Source organism: Ixodes scapularis, unplaced genomic scaffold (genome assembly GCF_016920785.2).
Source record: "Ixodes scapularis isolate PalLabHiFi unplaced genomic scaffold, ASM1692078v2 PGA_scaffold4__175_contigs__length_147842914, whole genome shotgun sequence".
Lineage (NCBI taxonomy): Eukaryota > Metazoa > Arthropoda > Arachnida > Ixodida > Ixodidae > Ixodes > Ixodes scapularis.
The window spans coordinates 73,444,912-73,465,274 of NW_024609879.1; the positions used below are offsets into that span (position 1 = coordinate 73,444,912).

A 20,363-nucleotide genomic window follows, 5' to 3' on the forward strand; every position below is an offset into this window, starting at 1 on the left:
GCCACGGACGGAGAGCAAGTGAAAGTAAAACGTCCGGAAGAGTGAAGTCCGAAGTGTACGGACGGGTCTCACTCAAATTTGGTGTCGGAGGGGCATCGTCGGGCTCTCGGCGGTGGTGAGCTGGCAGGAGGACGGCGGCGGTGACGATGAAGAAGCCTCAGAAGAAATCGCGTTGCCGGACCGCCATTCCCGCCGACTTAAAGGGATACTGAACTGTGAAATCGGGTCGACGTTTTTGGTCTTAATCGCAAGAATGGCACGTCATTTAATTTTTACTGGCGCTGGTAAAGCGAAAATACCACGTAAATTTTAATAAACCGGAAAATAAGCATTTTAAGGTGCCCCTGGTGAGCGTCTCCGGAACCTCGCTTCGTGACGTCAAAGACCTCAGAGACCTCGCGCAGCTGCCTCAGGAGACGCGAAAAATCACAACTTTGTTGGTCTGCTGTCACCTGTGACCTGCCGCGTTTACCTCGAGCTCGGTGGCGTGGTTATGGCGACACGTGCGTGCGCCAAGAGCGGCAGCAGCAGCAGCAGTAGCTGCAGCGGGAGCGACGCAGTACCGTCGGATGAGGAGCGCGAGCACCTGCCAGCGAAGAGGCGTAAGGTGCTGCCTTACGCCTGCGACCCGTCCGCGACGTCGGACAGTAATGAAACTTCAACGGAGCCAGCAGCGGAGTCCTCGCCAGACGCTCTGCCGCGAAGTGACAGGCGGCGGCTACTCAACACACGCTGGTAAGAACACGCGCACATGGCGCAGCGTATGTCTTGCATAGGCCCGGGAGAGCGATTGTTTTGGGGTTGCGCGAAGTTGACTTGCAGCCTCGAAGAACCGATTGTTTTGGGGTTGCGCGAAGTTGACTTGTAGCCTCGAAGAACCGATGATAAATGGGGTTTTATATATTATGTTATCAGGTGTACTAGTGACTGACATGCTCTTGGTATCGCCGAGCGGCGGCGAGTAAGCTCCAACCTGAACTTATCGGCTCCATCGTTTGGGCTACAGAAAGATGCGCCTCCTTTTGCTAGAAACTGTCAGTGCTAAGGCAGGGGCTACCCGTGCACCTGTCCCGCGAAGGCGCGTTAGAAATTGAAGATGCATCAGCTGCGTGCGGGCTTGAACCTGCACGTAGTGCCGATACACCGTCGAAGTACTCACGTGCGCGCTGTACGTTTTTTTTTTTTTGTTTTTTTTTTTATTATGCACGTGTTTGCGCAATGCTGGGCCCCAGGTTGGGCACTCAGGCCTTTGTGGCATGGGCAGCACTGCTTTTTTGCGGCCCTCTATGCCTGGGTCAAAGATTCCGGAATATGAATAAAGTATTACTATATTATTATACGCAAAAATGTAGCTGCTGTATAGTGACTGCATCGTGGTTGTGGATACTCCCAAAAGGCATCTGAGGCTTGAGCAGTGTTTGGGTGACACAATTGGATTGAGAAAAGAAAGAGGCAAAGTGTGTAGCCACACCAGTGCCCACACAACATTACAGAAATGTTGACATATGCACTAATTCATGTTTCTACCTTTGGGAAACAGGTGCTGCTGTGAATCCCGGTGTGGCACCATGTCCACACCAGTGGAAAGTGTGTGCTGCAAGGAGCAGTGCAAGGTCAAGGAGAAGGCTGGGAGCCTTCCCTGCATCACGGCACACAGGCTCTTCGAGCTGTACTGCCTGGACAGGGATATCCTGGACCTAGAGTACAGGAAGCTGAGAGTCTGCCGGCCTCTCAGCACAAGAAACATAAAGGAGATAAATGCGTACGTACAGTGAAACTAAATTACTATACTTTTTTACTATCATGTGCACCGCTTTGTAAATAAAGGGAGGATGCAAAGCGAGATTTGCATTAGATGAACCAGAAAAGGCAGTGCCTCAATGTTGGCAATTGAAGTTTCCGACACAGGCAGGTTTTTATTGGTGGCCTGAAAAACATACCCAAAATTTAGAAGCAAACCATTCATTACATGCTTGCTCGCTCGAATATGCATGTTTTAATGAAACTACAGCTTGTGGCGTCTTGCTGCTGGCTATCGAACTAAAAACAATGAATGCCTTCTAGTTCCAAGTGGATACCTGGCAGTGTAACTAAATAACTTTATTATGTTATCATTGCAGTAAGTACAGGTACACGGCATACTGCCAATTTGTTTGGTGGATACACGGAAGGCTCGGAAAGGAGAACCGGGTCACCTTGCCCAGCTGCGTGGTGACCAGGGTCCGCAAAGAGTTCCCCGCCCCGAACCCTGCAGACTACACGGGCTTCAAGCAGTCAAAGTGCTGAGTAAGTTTGCATGCTATCTACCTTCAAACCTCCTAATTATGTATCTTTTCCTACCAAGCACTTGGGAGCAACAGCTTGCACGAGCAGTACATAATTAATGTTAGAATGAAGAGATCAATATTTGACATATAAGAAACTCACTGTTTATTGCAAACTAAACAATTTTTTACTTTACAAACAATGTGTAACAACGATCACAGACTGGAGACGAGGAAATGGGCCAGAGACGTTTTGAAAAGGAGCTCATGGCAAGGAGCTAGTGGCCTGGGAGCGCATGGCCCAGGGCTTGTGCTCGGAACACATGAGATTGACACGTCAGATCGAACTGCTTTGTTGCTTGTGCATAGTGTAAATAAATGTTTGCATCAACGTAACCAACAATGACCACCAGAAGTTCATGCATTTTGTGCGGAAACCCGCTACGTAACGATTCGACGAAGGGAATCTGGTAGACCGAAGCAATACCTATCGAACGACAGAAGCAACGTTCCATCGAGACAAGACTGAAAGATCATGGACATCCTCAAGAAGAAACCGAAGACTCTGCAAACACAAGTAACTAAACTCCTCAGCGAGGCAAAAGAATTATTTCAGCTGACTCCAGCAGTCATCGATGACCTAGAGATTTTGATTGAGTGCATAAGCCTCTCTCGGGATCAACTCGGCCACGTAGATGCCGCGATCGACCCTTTGATTACCGAAAGAGACGTGAAAATGGAGTTCACGCCAATCATAGATTATACTGACAAGATTGTCACATGCCTCACGAAGCTCAGAAAGAAGGCGAAGGGCGTGGAGAACAGCCAACGAGCAAGTGGTCCCTCGAACGATTGGAGAGCAACAGCCGTAGAAAGTCAAGCTTCCAAAATTAGAATTTATCAAGTTCAACGGCAACCGGAAGAATTGGCAAGCATTCTGGGAGTGAAACCACAATCCACGAGAATCCGGAACTGACTCCATCGAAAAAGTTCAATTACCTGAGATCAGCGCTTACCGGAGATGGATCAGCTGCCATCCGAAACTACAGCCAACCGCTCAATGCTATGCGGACGCGATCGACCTTCAACAGCAGCGGTTCGGCAAGCAAGAGACTCTGGTACACAACCACATGGAAAGTCTGATGGACATCCAGAAGGTACCACTACAGGGCAATGCCCGAACCCTGCGTCGTTTGTACGTCAGTCTTCAGGCGCACATCTGGGGACTTGGAGCACTGGGTGTGGGCGAGGAATCCTACTGCGCCATGCTCTACTCGCTCCTACTGCGAGCACTACCGAAGGACATGTCCCTGGATTACAACCGGAAGATGTCGTTGGAGGACACCAAGAACGCCACCGCAGTGACGGGCACCAGTCCCGAGTCTCCAACAGAGAATGTTCATCTAAGAGCTCTACAGACTCTACTCAAATTTATTCGAGTTGAAGTCGAGAGCTGGGAAAGGACGTCAGAGGAACAAGAGGACGACTTTGGCGGTAAGCCTGCAATTCGTTTCCCTAAACAAGAACTGCCGAAGAAACTTTCAAACTACACAAACCTTCGAAACTCTACCGCAGCGGCCTTGTATGGCAAGACTGAAGGCTTAGAGTGTTAGTTCTGCAAATCCGAAGAACACGCCACACCTGACTGCAACGCCAATATTGAGCTCACTGAGAAAAAAAAGCAAAGATTACAGGCTGGCAACAGATGCTTTCGTTGCACAAAAGCAAACCACATGGCGAGAATGTGCCGAAGCACACCGTGTTGCACCAGGTGTCAAGGATGGCATGCGCCTACTATGTGTGACCCGGATTACGTACTGGAACGACTTTTCGCGGTGAATAAAACGGAAAGCGAAGATAAAACACCGGTCAGTCTTCAGATCAATGAAAAGAACTGCAAGCCAGCAGTGTTCTTGCAGACGGTGACCGCATGGGCCGAGAACAAAAACAAAAGAAGACTATCCCGAATTCTTTTTGACAGCAGCAGTCAACGTTCCTTCATTACGGAGGAGCTGTCCCAGAGACTCGGTTGCAAACAACTCGGGATGGAGATCCTCACGTTCGGCGTGTTCAGAGGCGAAAGCGCCGAACGTATGTTTCGCAGGGTGCAGCTTACTTTGCGGGACCAACGGTACTACAAAAAATATGAAATCGACATGCTAGAAACACCTACCATCTGCGAACAAAATCTCCCGAGCCCAGATTAATCCATCGTCGCGACATTAAAGGAGCTCGGTTGCTTAGTAGGAGATGCCATGACCGGACTGGAACATCGGGGCATCGATATCCTGCTTGGCCCGGATCACTACTGGGAGTACATCATTGGAAAGATTCACCGACAGAGGAAGCTTGACTGCAGTGCAGCCCGTATTCGGATGGGCGGTTCAGGGACGAAAAGGGTCAAGCTCCCCGGTTATTAGTTGCTCCAGGGTGGTCATGCGGAGAACGGCGGTCCAAGAGCCCGAACCCATGCCAAGCCTCAAGCAATTCTGGGAACTTCAGAGGATGGGTGTCATCGACGCATCGGTGGACGATCCTTCGGACAACGATGTCATGCGAGACTCCGAAACTATGATCGCCAAGACCAATGGGAGGTGCGAAGTCGGCCTTCCATAGAGGGCAGACATCAGGTTGGCAAATGACAAGGTTGCTGGAATGCCACAGAAGAACTGCAATGTGTGACATGGCACCACCTGCCGGGAAAGGAGAACCCCGCCGACCTCATGTCACGAGGTCTGACCACCTTGGATTGGTCTCCACTCCACTCTGTTGTTCGGGGACCAGTTGGTTGCCGCTGCCAGCTAAAGAATGGCCCAAGGAGAAGCGCGAGGAACCACCTCGATATAAGCTCGAGGAGAGGGGACCGAGAGCTGACATATTGGACATTTCAACACCATCTGCAACGTTGCTTGATGTCACCGCATTCAGCTCAGCTTCAAAACTCAACAGAACAAGAGTGTGGATGTTTCGATTCCTTCACAACGTTAGGTCAAAGGGAAAACAATCGGGGCCTCTGACTGCAGAGGAAATCCAAGGAGCGCGGACATATTGGCTAAAAGCTAATATCGGCGTTTGCCGCCAAGCTTCGACGTGCGACCAGCAGAACCGAGACCCCATCCACTTCTCTTCGAGACTTCAGTAGTTTCATCAACCAAGAGGTAGTGCTTCGCATAAGAGGGCGACTCCGATCGAACAACATGACATACGATGAACGAAACCCTATCGTACTACTGAAAGAGCATCGATATTCCACGGTACTTGTGATCGACGCTCACAGGATGGTGTTACACGCAGGAGTAAGACACACTCCAGTCCAGCTCCGCGAGAGGTATTGGATCCTTCGGGGTACGAGAGCTGGTGAAGAAGATGCTGCGCTGTGTGTAACGTGCCAGCGATTTAGTGCTATTCCGGCGAGTGCTCCAGTGCTCCAGCGGGACCTCTGCTGCGTACGAGAACGATGCAGGCTGAACCTTTCGAGGTAGTTGGTGTAGATTTTGCAGGACTGCTGTACATACAGGCAAAGGACGTCGTACATCACGCTGTTCACTTGTCCAGTGGCGCGGGTGGTCCACTTGGAGCTCGTACCAGACGTTTCAACGAGAAGTTTTCTTGTAGCTGCCCGCAAGTTTGTGTCATAGAGGGGACTTTGCCACATCATCTACTCAAACAATGCGCTAACCTTCAAGCGAGCCTCCAGAGACCTGGCAGAACTTCGGAAGATCCTACGACACTCAGAAGTGGTGAATCACTTCGCCAATGCAACCATCGAGGGGAGTTTTATTGTTGAGCGTGCTCCTTGGTGGGGAGGATTCTACGAGCGACTGGTTTTATACGTGAAGGTGGGACTAAGAAAAGTGATCGGGAGAAAAACTATGAACGCAGCAGAAGAGTTGTCCACAGTCCTATGCGAAATTGAGGCGATGCTAAATTCTTGTCCCCCAACATTCGTTTACAATGAGCTTGACGAAGGCCAGCCGCTCACACCGACTAGCTTTTTCAGGGGAGGACGACTGACAGCACTTCCAGTGGCTGAAAGAGAAGACTTTGTGTCGTCTCCAGAGATGCTCCGAGAAATATGGAAACAAGGGAAAGCATTCTTTAACAGGCTCTGGGTAACGGGAGGTCAGACTACCCGAGAGAACTTCGATCTGCCCTTGAAACAAAAGGCCAGCAATCGCCACGTCTGGAGGTGGGCGGGCTCGTCCTTCTGAAGGAACAGCTCCCACGTTTACTCCGGAAGATAGGAAGAGTTGAAAAGGTTTTCTGTGGGCGAGACGGCAGGATTTGTGCATGTATAGTGCGCCCGGCCAGGGGCAGTCTTCTGAAAAGACCAACTTCTCTATCCGCTAGAGATAACAAATTTAAAATGAGGTAACACCCATTCGGTGGGGAGTCTGTACCAACAATCGGAGACCTAAGACGAGAAAATGGGCCACAGACGTTTTGAAAAGGAGCTCGTGGCAAGGGGCTGGCGGCCAGGGGCTCGTGCTCGGAACAGATGCGATTGACACGTCAGATCGAACTGCTTTGCTGCTTGTGCATAGTGTAAATAAATGTTTCAAGTTCCTGCACAATGTACTGTCAGGGAAAAATGATATGCAAACAGAGGAGCGCGTGGCTTGCGGTACAGGTTGCGCTGCCTGGAAGTGAGCCTAGGGGCGAAGGTGCGTGGCCTACTCCGATATGTTTATGCTCTCCGCTTGGCGCTCCCTAAGCTTCATCAGTGCGTCTCTTAGTGCACTGAAAGCTACCACCTCTATCTTTGCTCGCTCCGAGAGAGTGCGCGCTTTAGCTGCTACAAGCAGCAAGCTTCCTTGTGCCGCATGCGCCGAGTGAGCAAAGATAGTGGTGATAGCTTTCAGTGCACTAAGAGGCGCACTGCTGAAGCTTGGGGAGTGCCGAGCGAAGGGCGTAAACTCATCGGGTAGGCCATGCACCCTCGCCCCTAGGCTCGCTTCCAGGCGGCGCAGCTTGTACCGCAAGCCACGCGTTCTTCTGTTCGCATTTGATTTTTCCCCGACAGTACATGTTCCTTCAGCTTCAGCTTAGCAGTTGAACCGGGAACGGTGGTTAGAGATGAGCAGGTCCTTGTTGGGGCGTTCATATCCACTGGACAGAGTTGGGGGAGCCTCGACACAGTTGGCCTTTCGTGCAGCTCGGTACGACGGGTAGTGGCAATTGAGGGCGAGGGTTTCCTTCATGAGCTCTTGTACATAGGCTGAAATTAAGACTAGATGTTAGAAGCTGGTAGTTGTACTCGTTTTGACATCTTACCGTATGTGCAGGGCCCTTTCATGGGAGATGCAATTGGCCTCTTTGTTTGTTTAGGCCGCTTGACCAGGAACCTTTTTTTGCCTTCCTTAGTAGTCGCCTGTGGCCTGTCGCTGTTTTCGTTGAAATGCAGCGCTGCCACAAAGACTCTGAAAAGTTAAGACTTTAGCGGGCACATGCAAACAATTGGTTAGCTTGCATACCTTGCCTGCATGCTGTCGTAACCGAAGTGTGTCGACTTCGGTGCGAACTGGTTCACAGTGCTGTGAAAGCACTCAGTTGCGTAGGTTTGCGCTGAGGTTGAGAGCTGCGGGATGTCCTTCAGCAGTGGCTTTGACAGCACGATGCTCTTTAGCTTGTCGTGTGCCTGAAGTCCTGGATAAAGTAGGACACTTGTATTACAGACTGTGTGGTTTCAAATCTGCTATTACAACAATAACACTAAGGCTCATAAGAAAAAGTAGTAGTTTTGTGTAATTAAATTAAAAATATATGATATCCAGAGGTTAATAAAAGGGTTAGAGCTGATGAGAACAGATTAAATTGGGTAAGTTTAATAGGCTGCTACCAGTCCTGCTTACTGCCCGTGTTTATGATGCCTAGATTTTTTTATCGAATAGACCAAGCGATGCCGATTTTAATTTTGCAAAGGCATGATGCACCAAATCGTCATGCTTGGTTGACTCGTGTGCCCGAACATGTAAGCACAGGTCCCAGCGGTCCGTATAAACACCGCGCGGTAACGATGCACGCGGAAGAAAGCTGAAGCTACCACCTATCGGCTCACTCCCCTCTACCAGCAGTCATAGGTTCTTCCCTGGCTGCCACAAGGACTAACCAGTATAGAGAGCCAGTAAACTTGCCACATTCATAATCAGACACCTTGAAACTAAGAACCAGTACAACAACTTGGTTGAAATTGTTAAAGAATTCAACCTGAGGCCAATTCAAAAGTTTTATGTGTGAGCAAATTGCGGTTCCACTAGAAAAGGCACACCAGGGCCCGTTTGCTTGAAGCGCTAACTATGGCTACAAGTTGACTGCAGTACCTAGGCGAGGGATTTTGAAATCACGCGACTGGCTCGGTAGAGATGCGGGGAAACATGGCAGTGCCCCGGTGAGTTAGCGCTGCTCGCTTTGGAACTAATATGTCGTTGTAGCTGCAGTATCGGGTGCGATAATCAGCAACGAATGGTGCAGGAGCCTTCACTTTGCCTTACCTCACTTAAATCGCAAAGCATGAGCAATGACCTTGCCACATTTTTTAGTCTTTCCATTCTGGCCATTTCTAAGCCTAAATGAATGCGATAATTGTCAGCATGGCAACGTCTTTGGAAAACGGATTGCCTTGACTGAATCGGCCGGGTATTCATACCACACAAAAGCAGACAGCGTCGCAGCAGACCTTTTTCTAAATACCCAAGCATTGAGGAGAACGCTGAAAGTGTAATTCTATGGTCCACGAGCGCTGGTCTTCCTCTTATAAACGATTCAAAGTAAATAATCATAAGGCTTTGACAAGCATGCGTGCAAGGCAAAATTTGTTTTGTGGGCAGACCAGCATGTCTGCCCACATCTCATTGCGCAATGTGTGGCACTGCTATCGGCCGGACCTGTTTGTTTGCAAACATGAGTTGGTGTATACTTCACAGCATCACTTGGTATGAAACACTAACATGTCAACACTGTTAATATGCTGTGGTCTACTTGCCCTCAGGAAGCCACTTTTTCTTCCCCAGGTCTCCGTGCTGGCACCTTGGATACAGGGGGTCGGCATGTTCGTGCAAGTCAGCCACGTGTCCCACCAGGGAAGTCCACTTAGGAAGGATCTCCTCTGGCGCTCCATCGCTGGATTCCGCACACCAATAGAGGTGCTTGACAGTTGCCTGCACCCAGTCTTGGAGTCCCACAAGGGATTTGAGTTTCCCAGCTGAGACCATGCGTTTCTTGATGCCTGAAAAATGAAGCATTGTATTCATTCTGCTAAGCACCAAGCTTACATTGCCAGAAACAACAGCTTGACAAAATAAAGAGTTCATAATTATGAACACCAAAAACAAGAAAAACCCAATCCTGCCCCATTTTCTCAAGTATAAAAAAAAACATGGCGATACCTCACTCTAGGACACTTTACTTTTTAGACGCTTTCGTCGAGTGTAAAGTTTGTGCCTGCTGTCTTCGATGCTGCGCAAATAGTTACGGGACGGAAGAAACATCAAAACCCAAGCAGTTTGGGCTCCAAGTCGGCATGCGCATGGCCTGGTGAGCGAGATCGTTCCCAACCGCTCTGGGGACGCCACCTCGCCCAACCTTGCCAACCGCGACCGGACCCTGAGGCCGAAAGGCTCTGGCACAGCCAGGAACGGCACCGAGGTTGGAGCTCCTCTTTCTGCCTAGCATGCAGTGCTCAGAGCTATCGGCGTCTGTCCTTGCACTGAAGGCTCTAGGGACTCCTTCGGACACGAAGGTCCTATTTCGCGAGGCCTGGACAAGGGCCGCTTTACCGAGCAGATTTGCTATATGTCGCTCACATAGTTTGACAATAAAAGCTTGCGGTTCTTCTCTGAAGAAAATATTGCGGGCGACCACACGGACTGCTCTCCGCCGCCGCCGAGGGTGGCTGCCGCCATGTTCTCAGCTGTTCGCTTGCTCCCAGAGCGGGTGCCTTCCCATAATCCTCCCCGATCCAAATTGCGATGCAACCTCCATTTACATGTTTTGAATAAATGTGCATTCGCCATCTCTGTCTAGCGACTTGAATGCGATGCGCTCTCCTACTGTATTGTTTGTTTACATCACCGCATTGAATGCGACAACTGGATTCGATGCGACTAAGCCGCATTCATGTAAACACGGCTTATGTTTCAGCTTATATTGTACTGCAGCGAAAACTAGAAGCGCAAGCTCATGGCCTTGGCAGCTGCTCCTGCTGCACGAGAGCTTGTGCCGCCGAGCAGTTGCCATACAGCAAGGAGCTCCCGCTTGTAGCCTTTCCTGCAGTACAACATGCGCAGAAACAAAGTATAGTGACAGGCAAGGGTAGGAGTGTTCTACAATTAAATGTTTTTTTTTTGTTTTTGCATAACCTGGAACCCCGATTACTTATGGCTCACCTTTTGCAACGTGCCAGCAGTCGAACATGTGCCGAATCTGGGGGTACCACTTGGCAAGGAATGACTTGATCATGGAGTGGCGATCAGTGATGATTCCTCCCACAGTCAATCCATTGGCTTCACAAATCAGTAGAGTCCTTTTCAGGCCCTCGAGCTCCATTGCCCAGCTGCCCTTCGTTTCGTTGGACTGAAGTGACAAATAAAACATTGCATTATCACACCGAACATGAAGTATCCAGAACGAAGTCAACTAGAGCTGTTGAATGAGACAACCCATGTCTGAAACAAGTTGTTTTCGCCATTCATTTTCAATTAATTACAGAAACGTTTCATTCCAGAAGAACAGAAGCATCAGAACATTTATAGCAGGGGAAATTTACCTGCACTGTTTCCACATGGAGAACCTTCTTCGTTGACACGTCGACGACGGTGTATGTTCCATATTTTGCTGAGTGCCCGGGGGAGTCTGACCGCCCATCACCAGCGAGGACCAGTTCTCGTCCACTTGCTTGCTCGAAGAGCTCGTTTTGTTTCCTGTTCCACACCTGGAAGTTTATTTGCAAAGACTTTTGTAAACAAACATAAATCCTGAACATGCTTTTCATTTCACCTATAAGTATACTGCAAGCTTCTTTTCTTTATGTGAACGTCCATGGAAGTTCAGCATTTAAGTTTGAATCCCAGTAAATGCGATCAAAGCATTGACAAATTGTAATTCGTCTTTCTTTCTTTTCAAAATGAGGGGATGAAATGCTCCGAGTCGTGAGTATAAATATTGAAGGCACATATGCACTACTAGGTAGATTGGCAAAACACTTTTTTACTTTCTATTATCTATGCAAGGGCTAGTTGATGAATAGCTTTTGACATGTTCCGTATTGAAACTCAAGAAGCATAGTTTTGCACTTATTTAGGTCGCATACACCCCTGCCTGTTCAGGTCTTGTTCCCCTCGTAGCAATCAACAAGGACAGTTTGGCTGCCGAGGAGCCGCCTTCTCAAGAGCGGGCTCGTTTTTTTAACCTTGAAGAAATGCCACCCCGTATAAAAAATAGAGTACTCGCCGATTAATCTTTACGATCGGCCTGGGAAACATTTATTTTTGATTCTTTTACTTATTCCCCAAATCAAAATCTGCCCTTTACACTGTACACTTATCCAGTAGGTGCAATCAGTCACGAAGCAGGAGAATAAGAACTAATTAAAAACGTTGCCTCCACGTTTAGAAACACATAGGGCGACAATTCACCCACATGGAATGCGGCGAGTCTTCGAGCTTGAAGTATGTGCCATGAACGTTCCTGTATATACTTGCTTTGCCCACACAGTTGGTACCTTTCCACCCCAGGAGTGTGGTAAAAATAGGTGCAGAGGAACAGAGGACATCTCAGCTCTCCCTATTTACAATATTTTCCAGCACATAAGTTGTTTCTTTCCTCAAATTCCTGTCGCTGCATCTTACACAGAGGTGCGACTTACACCGCTTTTTTTGCAAGTATAAGCCATAGCTGTGCAAGGCCGTATCAAAGTTACAACAAAGGAGAATCGGCAGAGCCTGTAGTTTGTATGGCATCGCACAGACCTAGATCCATTAGATGTAGCCTCGGGTGCTGCAGTGTATTGAATCGTACAGACCTAGATCCATTAGATGTGGCCTTCGGGTCGGCGGATCAGCTTTTCCTTACAATTGGAACCTTGGCAATATGCCGGCTTCCAGCAGAGCTTACAGCCGGCCATATCAGAACAAATTTCCCAAGGTAGTTCGCAAGAACATTGAAGCTGGCTCTTACTTGTGCTTATATTACAATATACTTATGACAGCTTATCAATGCAGTTTTGCCTTGCGGCCCGTATAAAGATGTGCCACCTATAGACGTTTGCAAGTACGGCCTCGGTGCGCCGCCACCTTGCCCAGTTGGAGTGCACTTGGGCGCATTAAATTCGATTACGATGCCTCACTAAGGTGTCGTAATCAGACTATGGCCGCGCCCAAGCACAACCCAACTCGGCAAGATGGAGGCACCCTGAAGACGCACTTGCAAACATGTATATATCAAGCTTTTTGTAAAAACAGCCGTTTATAGGAGTGTGTGACTTGTAGACAGAAACATATGGTGCTTCCTACGCACTACACCATTCAGGATCCCATAGGAGTGCCGAGCCTGAAATATTGGCACCTAAAATAAACCTCTCACAGGAAAGGAAAGGCTTGAAAACGTGCCATACCTGTCTGATCGCTGGTAGAAGGAAGGCACCCTGAATCTTAAAGTATGTCTCGTACGATAAACAGGGCACGCCCATCTGGTGGAGGAGCCTCAGCACTTTTTTGACGATGCTCCCAGAGAAGAGCGTTGCTGCAGCTAGGAGCACATCGCCCAGGGCCCTCCTATTCACTGATGGTTGGCTGGTCCAGGTGTGTTGGTGGCCATTGTTGCACATTCTGTGCACCCGGAGACATGTCCCTCTGATCTTCTTCTCTGTGATGCGGCACAGTGCAGTGCACTCGGGACAATTACCTAGTAGCTCGTCCAAACAAGACTCGAAAACAATAAACTTTCGTTCCGAGACGTAGTCAATGCTTTTGCTGCTCTCATGCTGACTGAGTGCGCTGTCAGATGCAGTGTTCTGCTGTGCATCCCTGGAATAAAAAAAGAAAAGAAAAAAGCAACCTCTTACACACCCTCTCATACTCGTCACTAAAGATGACATATATCCGACTGATACCAACCTCAGAAAGCCGGTGTCGGACATCATCATGAGGAAGCTAGCGTCAGAGGGGAGGTATAGGCTGTCTGCTTCCACGTGTGGCTCTGGCAGCTCCGTGGGACACTCTTCAACAGACTCTTCCTGGCCTGCACTGGGCAGCTCATTGTTTATTGTTGGCAGCTGTGGTGGGTCCGGTGGTGGAGCTGGTTGTCTGCGCACTGGCGGCTGCGGCGACAGAGTCAGCCCTTCAGGCAACATCCAATCCAATGGAGCCTGGGGGACATGATTTGGTGAGGAGCATCGTGGTGTCACGAGGACAGGATTCGTTTGGGACTTTCGTGATGAAGTCTTCAAGGTGACTTGTATGCCTGTGCCATCATAACGTGTTACAACGATCTGAACAATGCTGCCTTCTGTGAAATTTCTTCTTGCAGATACATACCTCGATTTCTGTAGATGCCCGAGGTCTGCGTAGCAGCGTTCCGAAGGTCAGGTTGAGCCTGTTTGGCATTACTGATGGAGGGGGCTGTTCACAGCAGAGGAAATAAAGTGTCTTTCAAAACAAAATCATCCTTGGCTCATGTAATCAGCAATAGGCTAGATTACCCTAATTTGGCAGAATTCAGTACTAAAATATGTCAGCCGAGTAGTTTCAATTGGCGCACATACCTGAACTCGAACAAGGTTCTTCGATGCCAGCATTTGCATCATGCATTGGTTCATGTCCAGAGTCAGGACCTTGCTCAGTGTCGTCACCAGAAGGGGTTGACGATGTGCTGACTTCTTCAGCGATGAGTGTGGCCTTTGCTTGTGCCGGTGCCTCCAGCAATTCAGCAATTATCTATAAATGATAGGCATAAAAACTTACAACATGCAAACAAACACACTGTCAATATGCTGCTAACACCCAGGTTCTGCTCAAATGAGGGTGACTGGCCCAAGCCCTTATCTTCGTTAGGCTCATGTCACTCTGTGTACCCTCCTCATCTTGACTTTGCTTGAACTGGTAAGCAAATCACACCGTCAAGTGCACAGTCATGAACACTAAGATGAAACGGTCGAATGACGACCGAGGTTAATTAGTGGCCTTGCCTCGAGTCGAGAAATTGAACAACACTTGTAATAACCTCTTGATTGGGGTGCAATTGTCATAAATGGCCAGCTGGTGTTCTTAGTGAACTTTATAAATAAACACCACATTCCGCGAGATTAAGACAGAGTAACTCAGCAAAAGATTTCGCAGTGTTTATTTTTGTTCTAAATTGGCACGCGTTTAGCAGCATCTATTTTTGGCACTAGAATTTATTTTTGCTGCAATTTAATTCCATACACCACCAGGTTTTTAGGCATTCTCGGCACTTGTCGACGTGAAGCATTACTGCGAGCATGTATTCAATGTATGGGAAGAACATAGACGAAACAAGATATTATAAACCGGCACACTGTTTACAAAAAAGCCTGCATTTGCCCACACCAGGTGTGGGGACTGTGCGAACGCAGAAACCGAATTCACGTGAAGTGAAGCCTCTGCGCCTGCGCAGTGCCGTCAAGAGTGCCACCACAGCTGCGTGACGTCAGGGCCGCGTGTTGGTCTATAACTAAGATATCGTCATAGTAATCACAAATATAAACAAGGGGTGGAAATATGTACCATAACAAGGTTCTCATTAAAAAAAACTGCAGCGCTCTTTTTCATTTATTTTCCGCAGTTGAGAGAAACTGCCTTCCAGGTTAACACTGAACAGATGAAGCGACAGCAGCTTGACCACCTCATCAGGGAGAGCAGACCAGAGAGGAAAATGAGTTTTCCAAAACAGAATGATGTATACAGGCACACTTTTCTAAATGGCGTGGCACTCATACTGTGAGTACCCTATTCCGAAATTCAACAGCATCTCCTTATGCGCCACAATGAAGAATAGCACATGCTCAAGATGCCGCGGAGTTTGCACATCCTGCTCAAGCTCGGAATATACCCGCTGCAAACCAAAAGGAAGTACGTAGATCATCAATTAACCACATTCTCCCAGGAATGGTTCAGCTCGGTCCTATGTACCATTTTCAGGTAGCCCAAATCAAAATTCGATATTTATTGGTTTATGCCAAATTTCTCAAATTAAAATTAGCTGGCATTTATCAGTAGTAATAAAGATAAATACCAGCCTTCACAACTGAGCCAAAGGTGCCGGCGCAAGCTCGTAGCTTCAAAGCAAGTTTCTAGCAAATGAGCCCGAAAACCGAGTGCCGTCGCCGCAGCTACTATACTCCGTTTCACCTTATGTTGTACCGCAACGAAGGCAAGAATCGCGAGCTCACAGCGTAGGCAGCTGCCTACGCTGTGAGCTCGCAGGAAAGGCTACAAGCTCGAGCTTGTAGCCTTTCCTGCGGTACATCATAAGGTGAAACAGAGTATAGCTGCAGTCTCGCCATGTACACGATACCGACAGTGGAGCACCTGCGATTGGCGGCAACCTTTCGTCCGGCTAAGGGCACGATAGCGAACACGGATATAGTACACACTTACCCTGCGCGACGCTGCTAGCGAAAACGCGATCTCGGCGTTTCTCCGCGCTCGTCCTCAAAGGCGAGTTAGCAGGCTTGCGCTAACAGCGTCGCGCAATGTACTACGCTAATCTCACGACCACTCGCATTCGTGCTTTCCTCTCAGAAACAAGCAGAAAAATATTTTAGTAACTGCGCTCACCTCTTTCCGTCGCCGTTTTTCCACGGCGCCGCTGTGCCGCTCTCGCTTGCGTTTTCGCGTGAAGAGCGATGGCACCACGTCAGGCTTCAAATAGGCCTGTTTTACAGGCAAGCCCAGACTTTGCAGTAACTTCGGGCTCGTCTTGTAGTCCTCGTCTTCGAAGTGCTCCGTGCAAAGACAATCGCCTTTGGCGGGCTTCCATGTTGGCTGGGAAGGACGGGCCGCGCGAATCCACAGCTTCCGCAACGTGGGCTCACTCGGAAACTTGTGCGCAGGCCTGCCGCTGTAACATACGCTGTTCGAAGCAGTCTTGTGCAGCGCAGTACCGCGGCATAATTATTGAAGAAACTGGATCAGAATGAGGAACACTCGGCGCGGTTCTCCATTAGGACTGCAGCGGGACAACCGAGTCTGCCAAGGAGCGAGAGGTCTGTGACGTCAGTTCCGCTAGGGCTCCTCCGCGGTGGCGTCAATCGCACCGGCGGCTTCCGGCCGACGGATTGCTCGAACGCGGCTCTTCAATCAAAGGAAATATAATAATCCGATCACCATCCCTTGGTATGGTCTTGATTTTTAGGTATAGTAACGTCCCGGGCAGCTCGTCCGGGGCTTATTTTGAAAAGTTCAGATATCAGTTCAGTATCCCTTTAACCCCGCAACCACGAACGTCCTGTCCCCTTGACAATCCAAAAAGCTCCCCCCCCCCCCCCCCCCCCCCCCCCCCCCCCCCGAAAAACTACCCCGGCTCCCCACGAAGACCGTCCCGAACCGTCCCTCTCCACGGCGGCGTCAAAGGCGCCATTCCCGCCTTTGTCGGCGCCGAGGGTACCCCCCGGAAAAAAAAAAAAAAAAAAGAAACAAACAAAACTGGCTTTCGTCTTCCCGTTTGTGTCGCCGCCACGCGAGGCGGCTCACCGAAAAGGCAAATTGGCGAACGGGCACGGCGAGCAGCACAAAAACACAAAGACAAAAGTTCGCGGGAGAGACGGCCGGCGCCAGAGTTTGTGACAATGTTTTATTTGTAAAAATATCTGCTTGAGATAAGATGCGTCCTGCTGGGGAAAAACAAGAAGAAGAGAGGAAGATTATTACCATTTTCTAAGTGCTCGCAAAAAGCTGACTCACAAAAAGGGTAGGGTAGACGGAGCGTTGTCTCGTGTTGGAACATTATGAAAATGGTCGTAGTCACCATAACCGGGAAGGACATTGTTAATTCTTTTCAATGAAATTACCGCCTCGACCTTCCCGAAAAAGGCACACAATCACTTGGTGTCCTCCTCTCCTCGTCTTCGATGGAAAAGAAAAAAACAAAGGGACTATAAAAAACCGGAAATAACTTGCCCCCTCCACCCCAACCCCTCTTTTTTTTTTTTTGTAGAAATGTTCATTTGGATTTTGTACATTGTTGTTAGGGTCTAAAAAAAATAGATTAAGGGGCTTGGTGTTGCAGAAAAAAGGCTTTGCGGAACTGAAGAGTGCCAAGCCTCCCTTTGCGCTAGTCAATTCGCGTGACAGTGTCCCTGCGCTCAACTTCACAAAAGTGAAAAAAAAACAAAAAACTTCATTTAGAAGAAAGGGGGGGGGGGGGGGTTCTGAGAAAAAAATGTAACGGATTACAAGGAATCCGTTACGTCAAAAATGTAAGGGAATTACTTTAAAATTACTCTAGAAAATATGTAATTATTCCGTTACTAAATTACTGATAATTGTAAAGGATTACAAGTAATTTCGTTACTTGTAATGGATTACGTACAAGTCTGATCTCCTCCTCACTCCACCACTGGTCACATGACCTCCCTGTTAACCAATCAGTGTAGAACACCTCATTCCTTCTCTCCCACCCGCCAACCAATCAGTGCCGCGCCTCGCGGCCACGCATTTATCCAGTCTTCAACTTAGGGCTTCACGAAATGCCAAACACCTAGCCAAAGTACGTTTCACGTTAAAAATTAAGTTGTTAGTGTACTTGTTCCGTCAAGTTTCTCGCTATGATCGTGCCCAAACGCGCTGTTCCAATTTAAATACGTAGTCCGTACCAACTCGCCCAATTATACATTCTGTTAAGTTACAGTCCTACTCAACTGGTACAAGTGCTAAGCTTACTTTTGGCATAAGCTTGGACCGCTCACCAGAAACAGTGTTATGCGTCTTTAGACTGTCGACGATTGCGCACCTTGTGACGGTGGGCGGGAAGATGTAGGACCTCATAGAGTTGTAGACAACATTCTCTCGTTTGGGCGGCGGCGGTAGTGGTGGCGGGATGCCCCTGCCCCAGCGGGGACTGAACGCCGAGCCCCTGTCCTTGCCCTGGGACTTGCGTCGCTCCCGAATCAGCGCACCCTGAAGGTGGATGTTCTCGTCCTGGTACGTTCGGATCTCGTTCTTCATGTTGAGCCGCTGCACGTTCAGGTAGTCCGCCGTTGCCTCCATCTGGGAAATCATCTTGCTCACCTGCGAAGTCGAGTAGACTACTAACAGCGCGCGTATGGTGTCAATGTGCTCCAAGAGCTTGGAACGTTCGGCTGTGTAGTCCCGGTGCGGTGAAAGGGAGGTGCTACTGCCGGCTGATATACTCAGCGCGGCTCGTATAGCATATTTAGAAAGCCGGGAGTTTGTCTCAATGGGCGATTTGTCCCTCAGCTGTAAACGACCTACCGCACGCCGGTACGGTGCTCATCGAGATCGAAACAGGCAGCGGTGTGAACTAAACCGCAGAGTCCCTGGGTTCTGCAGCTCAAGCTTTCACTCCACTTGCTCCGAATTGCGGCGGGCTAACACACTCGGCCACCGAGCCGCTTGTGCCGTTCGTAGCAAAAAAAAAAAAAAAAAAAAATTCGAGGACATTTACGCACTTTGTATGAGTTGTGAATGCGAAAGCCTGAATGTCATTCTTCCGCTCCCTTACTTCGTCTGCGGAGTGCTGGCGTGGACGGCCACGTTTCGCTACTACCGAGGTAGCAGCCGCTGACGACATAGATGCCTAAGGCGCCGTCATGTTCCTCGGCGCCGAGAAGAGCAGAAGCGGCTGCAGCCCCACACCCAGAGCCTTCTTTATAGTATAAAAGGATCTGCCCCCACCTCCCTCCGGCAACGGCTAACGCGAGAGCGGCGGCCGAGCGCGCGCTCTCGTGAAGCGGCTGCCAATGGCTATCCAGGGAACGGTTTGCTCAGCCAATGGGAGAATGGGCATTTCTTTCGTGTTTTTTTGCGGTTACAGACGCCGTCGGCTCAGCTCCATGGGATAGTTAAGGCTATCACATTAAAAGGCCGGCAGCTTTGGGGAAGACGTGCGACCGAACGACTAGACATGAATGCTGCGTCGAAACAGACAAATCAGGACTTTTTGCTGTACTGCCCTCCAATAGTTTTTACCAGAAATGTGACATTGCGGTATTAATATTATTTTGAGTCTTCCGGTGAAGAGTTTAAGACGTCTCAAAAAGAGGTTGAGAAGACGTTTAAAGATGGTGATTTGACGCTCTTGGCGACCAAACTGAACAACCAAAAGCCTACATAAAATTCTTCTTGAAGGATCACAAGGTTAATTGTTTCGTCAGAGTTGTTGTCAACGAGGAAGGCACGTGGCAGAAGATTGTTTCTGAATTCCTACAAAGCATTCTCATGTCTGGAATTCAAAAGCCCGTTGTCATTAAGATCTTCAAATTATTTGATTGCAGACTTACAGCCATTTCGTGGGAATTCACGCTGTTTTCTTTAGACATCAATGATTCATTTTATTCTCATATGCCAAGCATTTTGTGTTGGTCAGTTTTGAGAGGAAAATTTAGTTAGCTTCAAGTTTCAGCCAAGAATGCAAGTGTCTGACTTTCTTAGAATTCCTGACTTGTACCTTCGGTTCACGGTAGTGGCTCGTGGTGGTCAAAAGTTTATTCAGCGGCAGGAATATGCATAGGTTCGGTGGTGGCTCCTGATCTCTCAGAAATCTACCTCCGATTCCTTGATATCAATGTATATGATTTGATCGAGGCTTGTAAACCTGGTTCTGTTGTCACTGAAGATACATGGACAATGTTTTGGTGTGTGCCCTGAATTCAACACTAGCAAACTCAATTGAAAACTGTGTAAAAGGAGGCCTCGGGGTTGCGATTTTCTATAGAGAGGTGGGAGAAAAACTCTCTTCAGTAGTTATACATTCACTTGAGACGACATTCGGGATTGTGCTGGTTGTACGGCCAAGCGGCGGCAAAATCAGTTCTTTTCTTCACTAGCTGCCATTCGAAAAATGTTAAGTCGGGTCTGATTCTGAATCTGATAAGTAACGCAGTCCAAAAATTGTGCACTCAAC

The 20,363-nt window shown here is 48.7% G+C and overlaps 2 protein-coding genes across 2 annotated transcripts; one reads left to right on the forward strand and one right to left on the reverse strand.

Moving 5' to 3' along the window:
- Window positions 1–216: 216 nt before the first annotated feature.
- LOC115313593 (P2X purinoceptor 7-like) lies at window positions 217–9,369 on the forward strand. Its single transcript, XM_040221095.3, has 4 exons — window positions 217–735; window positions 1,541–1,762; window positions 2,121–2,286; window positions 9,275–9,369. The coding sequence occupies exons 1-3, from the start codon at window positions 494–496 to the stop codon at window positions 2,284–2,286; spliced, it is 630 nt and encodes a 209-aa protein (XP_040077029.1). The 5' UTR covers window positions 217–493; the 3' UTR covers window positions 9,275–9,369.
- LOC115323297 lies at window positions 7,270–18,499 on the reverse strand. Its single transcript, XM_040221096.2, has 12 exons — window positions 18,231–18,499; window positions 16,058–16,352; window positions 14,023–14,194; window positions 13,796–13,879; window positions 13,376–13,721; window positions 12,874–13,285; window positions 11,029–11,193; window positions 10,649–10,835; window positions 9,247–9,489; window positions 7,739–7,910; window positions 7,539–7,684; window positions 7,270–7,482 (listed from the first exon to the last, which is right to left on the reverse strand). The coding sequence occupies exons 1-12, from the start codon at window positions 18,497–18,499 to the stop codon at window positions 7,310–7,312; spliced, it is 2,664 nt and encodes an 887-aa protein (XP_040077030.2). The 3' UTR covers window positions 7,270–7,309.
- Between the last annotated feature and the right edge of the window lie 1,864 nt (window positions 18,500–20,363).

Excerpts from the sequence above, each read along its gene's own strand:
- LOC115323297 (XM_040221096.2), bottom strand. The coding sequence starts at position 18,499 with ATGATTTCCCAGATGGAGGCAACGGCGGACTACCTGAACGTGCAGCGG. Across the intron at positions 16,353-18,230 it reads TTCCCGCCCACCGTCACAAG|CGTATGTTACAGCGGCAGGC; the intron begins GTGCGCAATCGT and ends TGCTTCGAACAG. Across the intron at positions 7,911-9,246 it reads GAAAAAGTGGCTTCCTGAGG|GACTTCAGGCACACGACAAG; the intron begins GCAAGTAGACCA and ends TACTTTATCCAG.
- LOC115313593 (XM_040221095.3), top strand. The coding sequence starts at position 494 with ATGGCGACACGTGCGTGCGCCAAGAGCGGCAGCAGCAGCAGCAGTAGC. Across the intron at positions 736-1,540 it reads CGGCTACTCAACACACGCTG|GTGCTGCTGTGAATCCCGGT; the intron begins GTAAGAACACGC and ends TTTGGGAAACAG. Across the intron at positions 1,763-2,120 it reads AACATAAAGGAGATAAATGC|TAAGTACAGGTACACGGCAT; the intron begins GTACGTACAGTG and ends TTATCATTGCAG.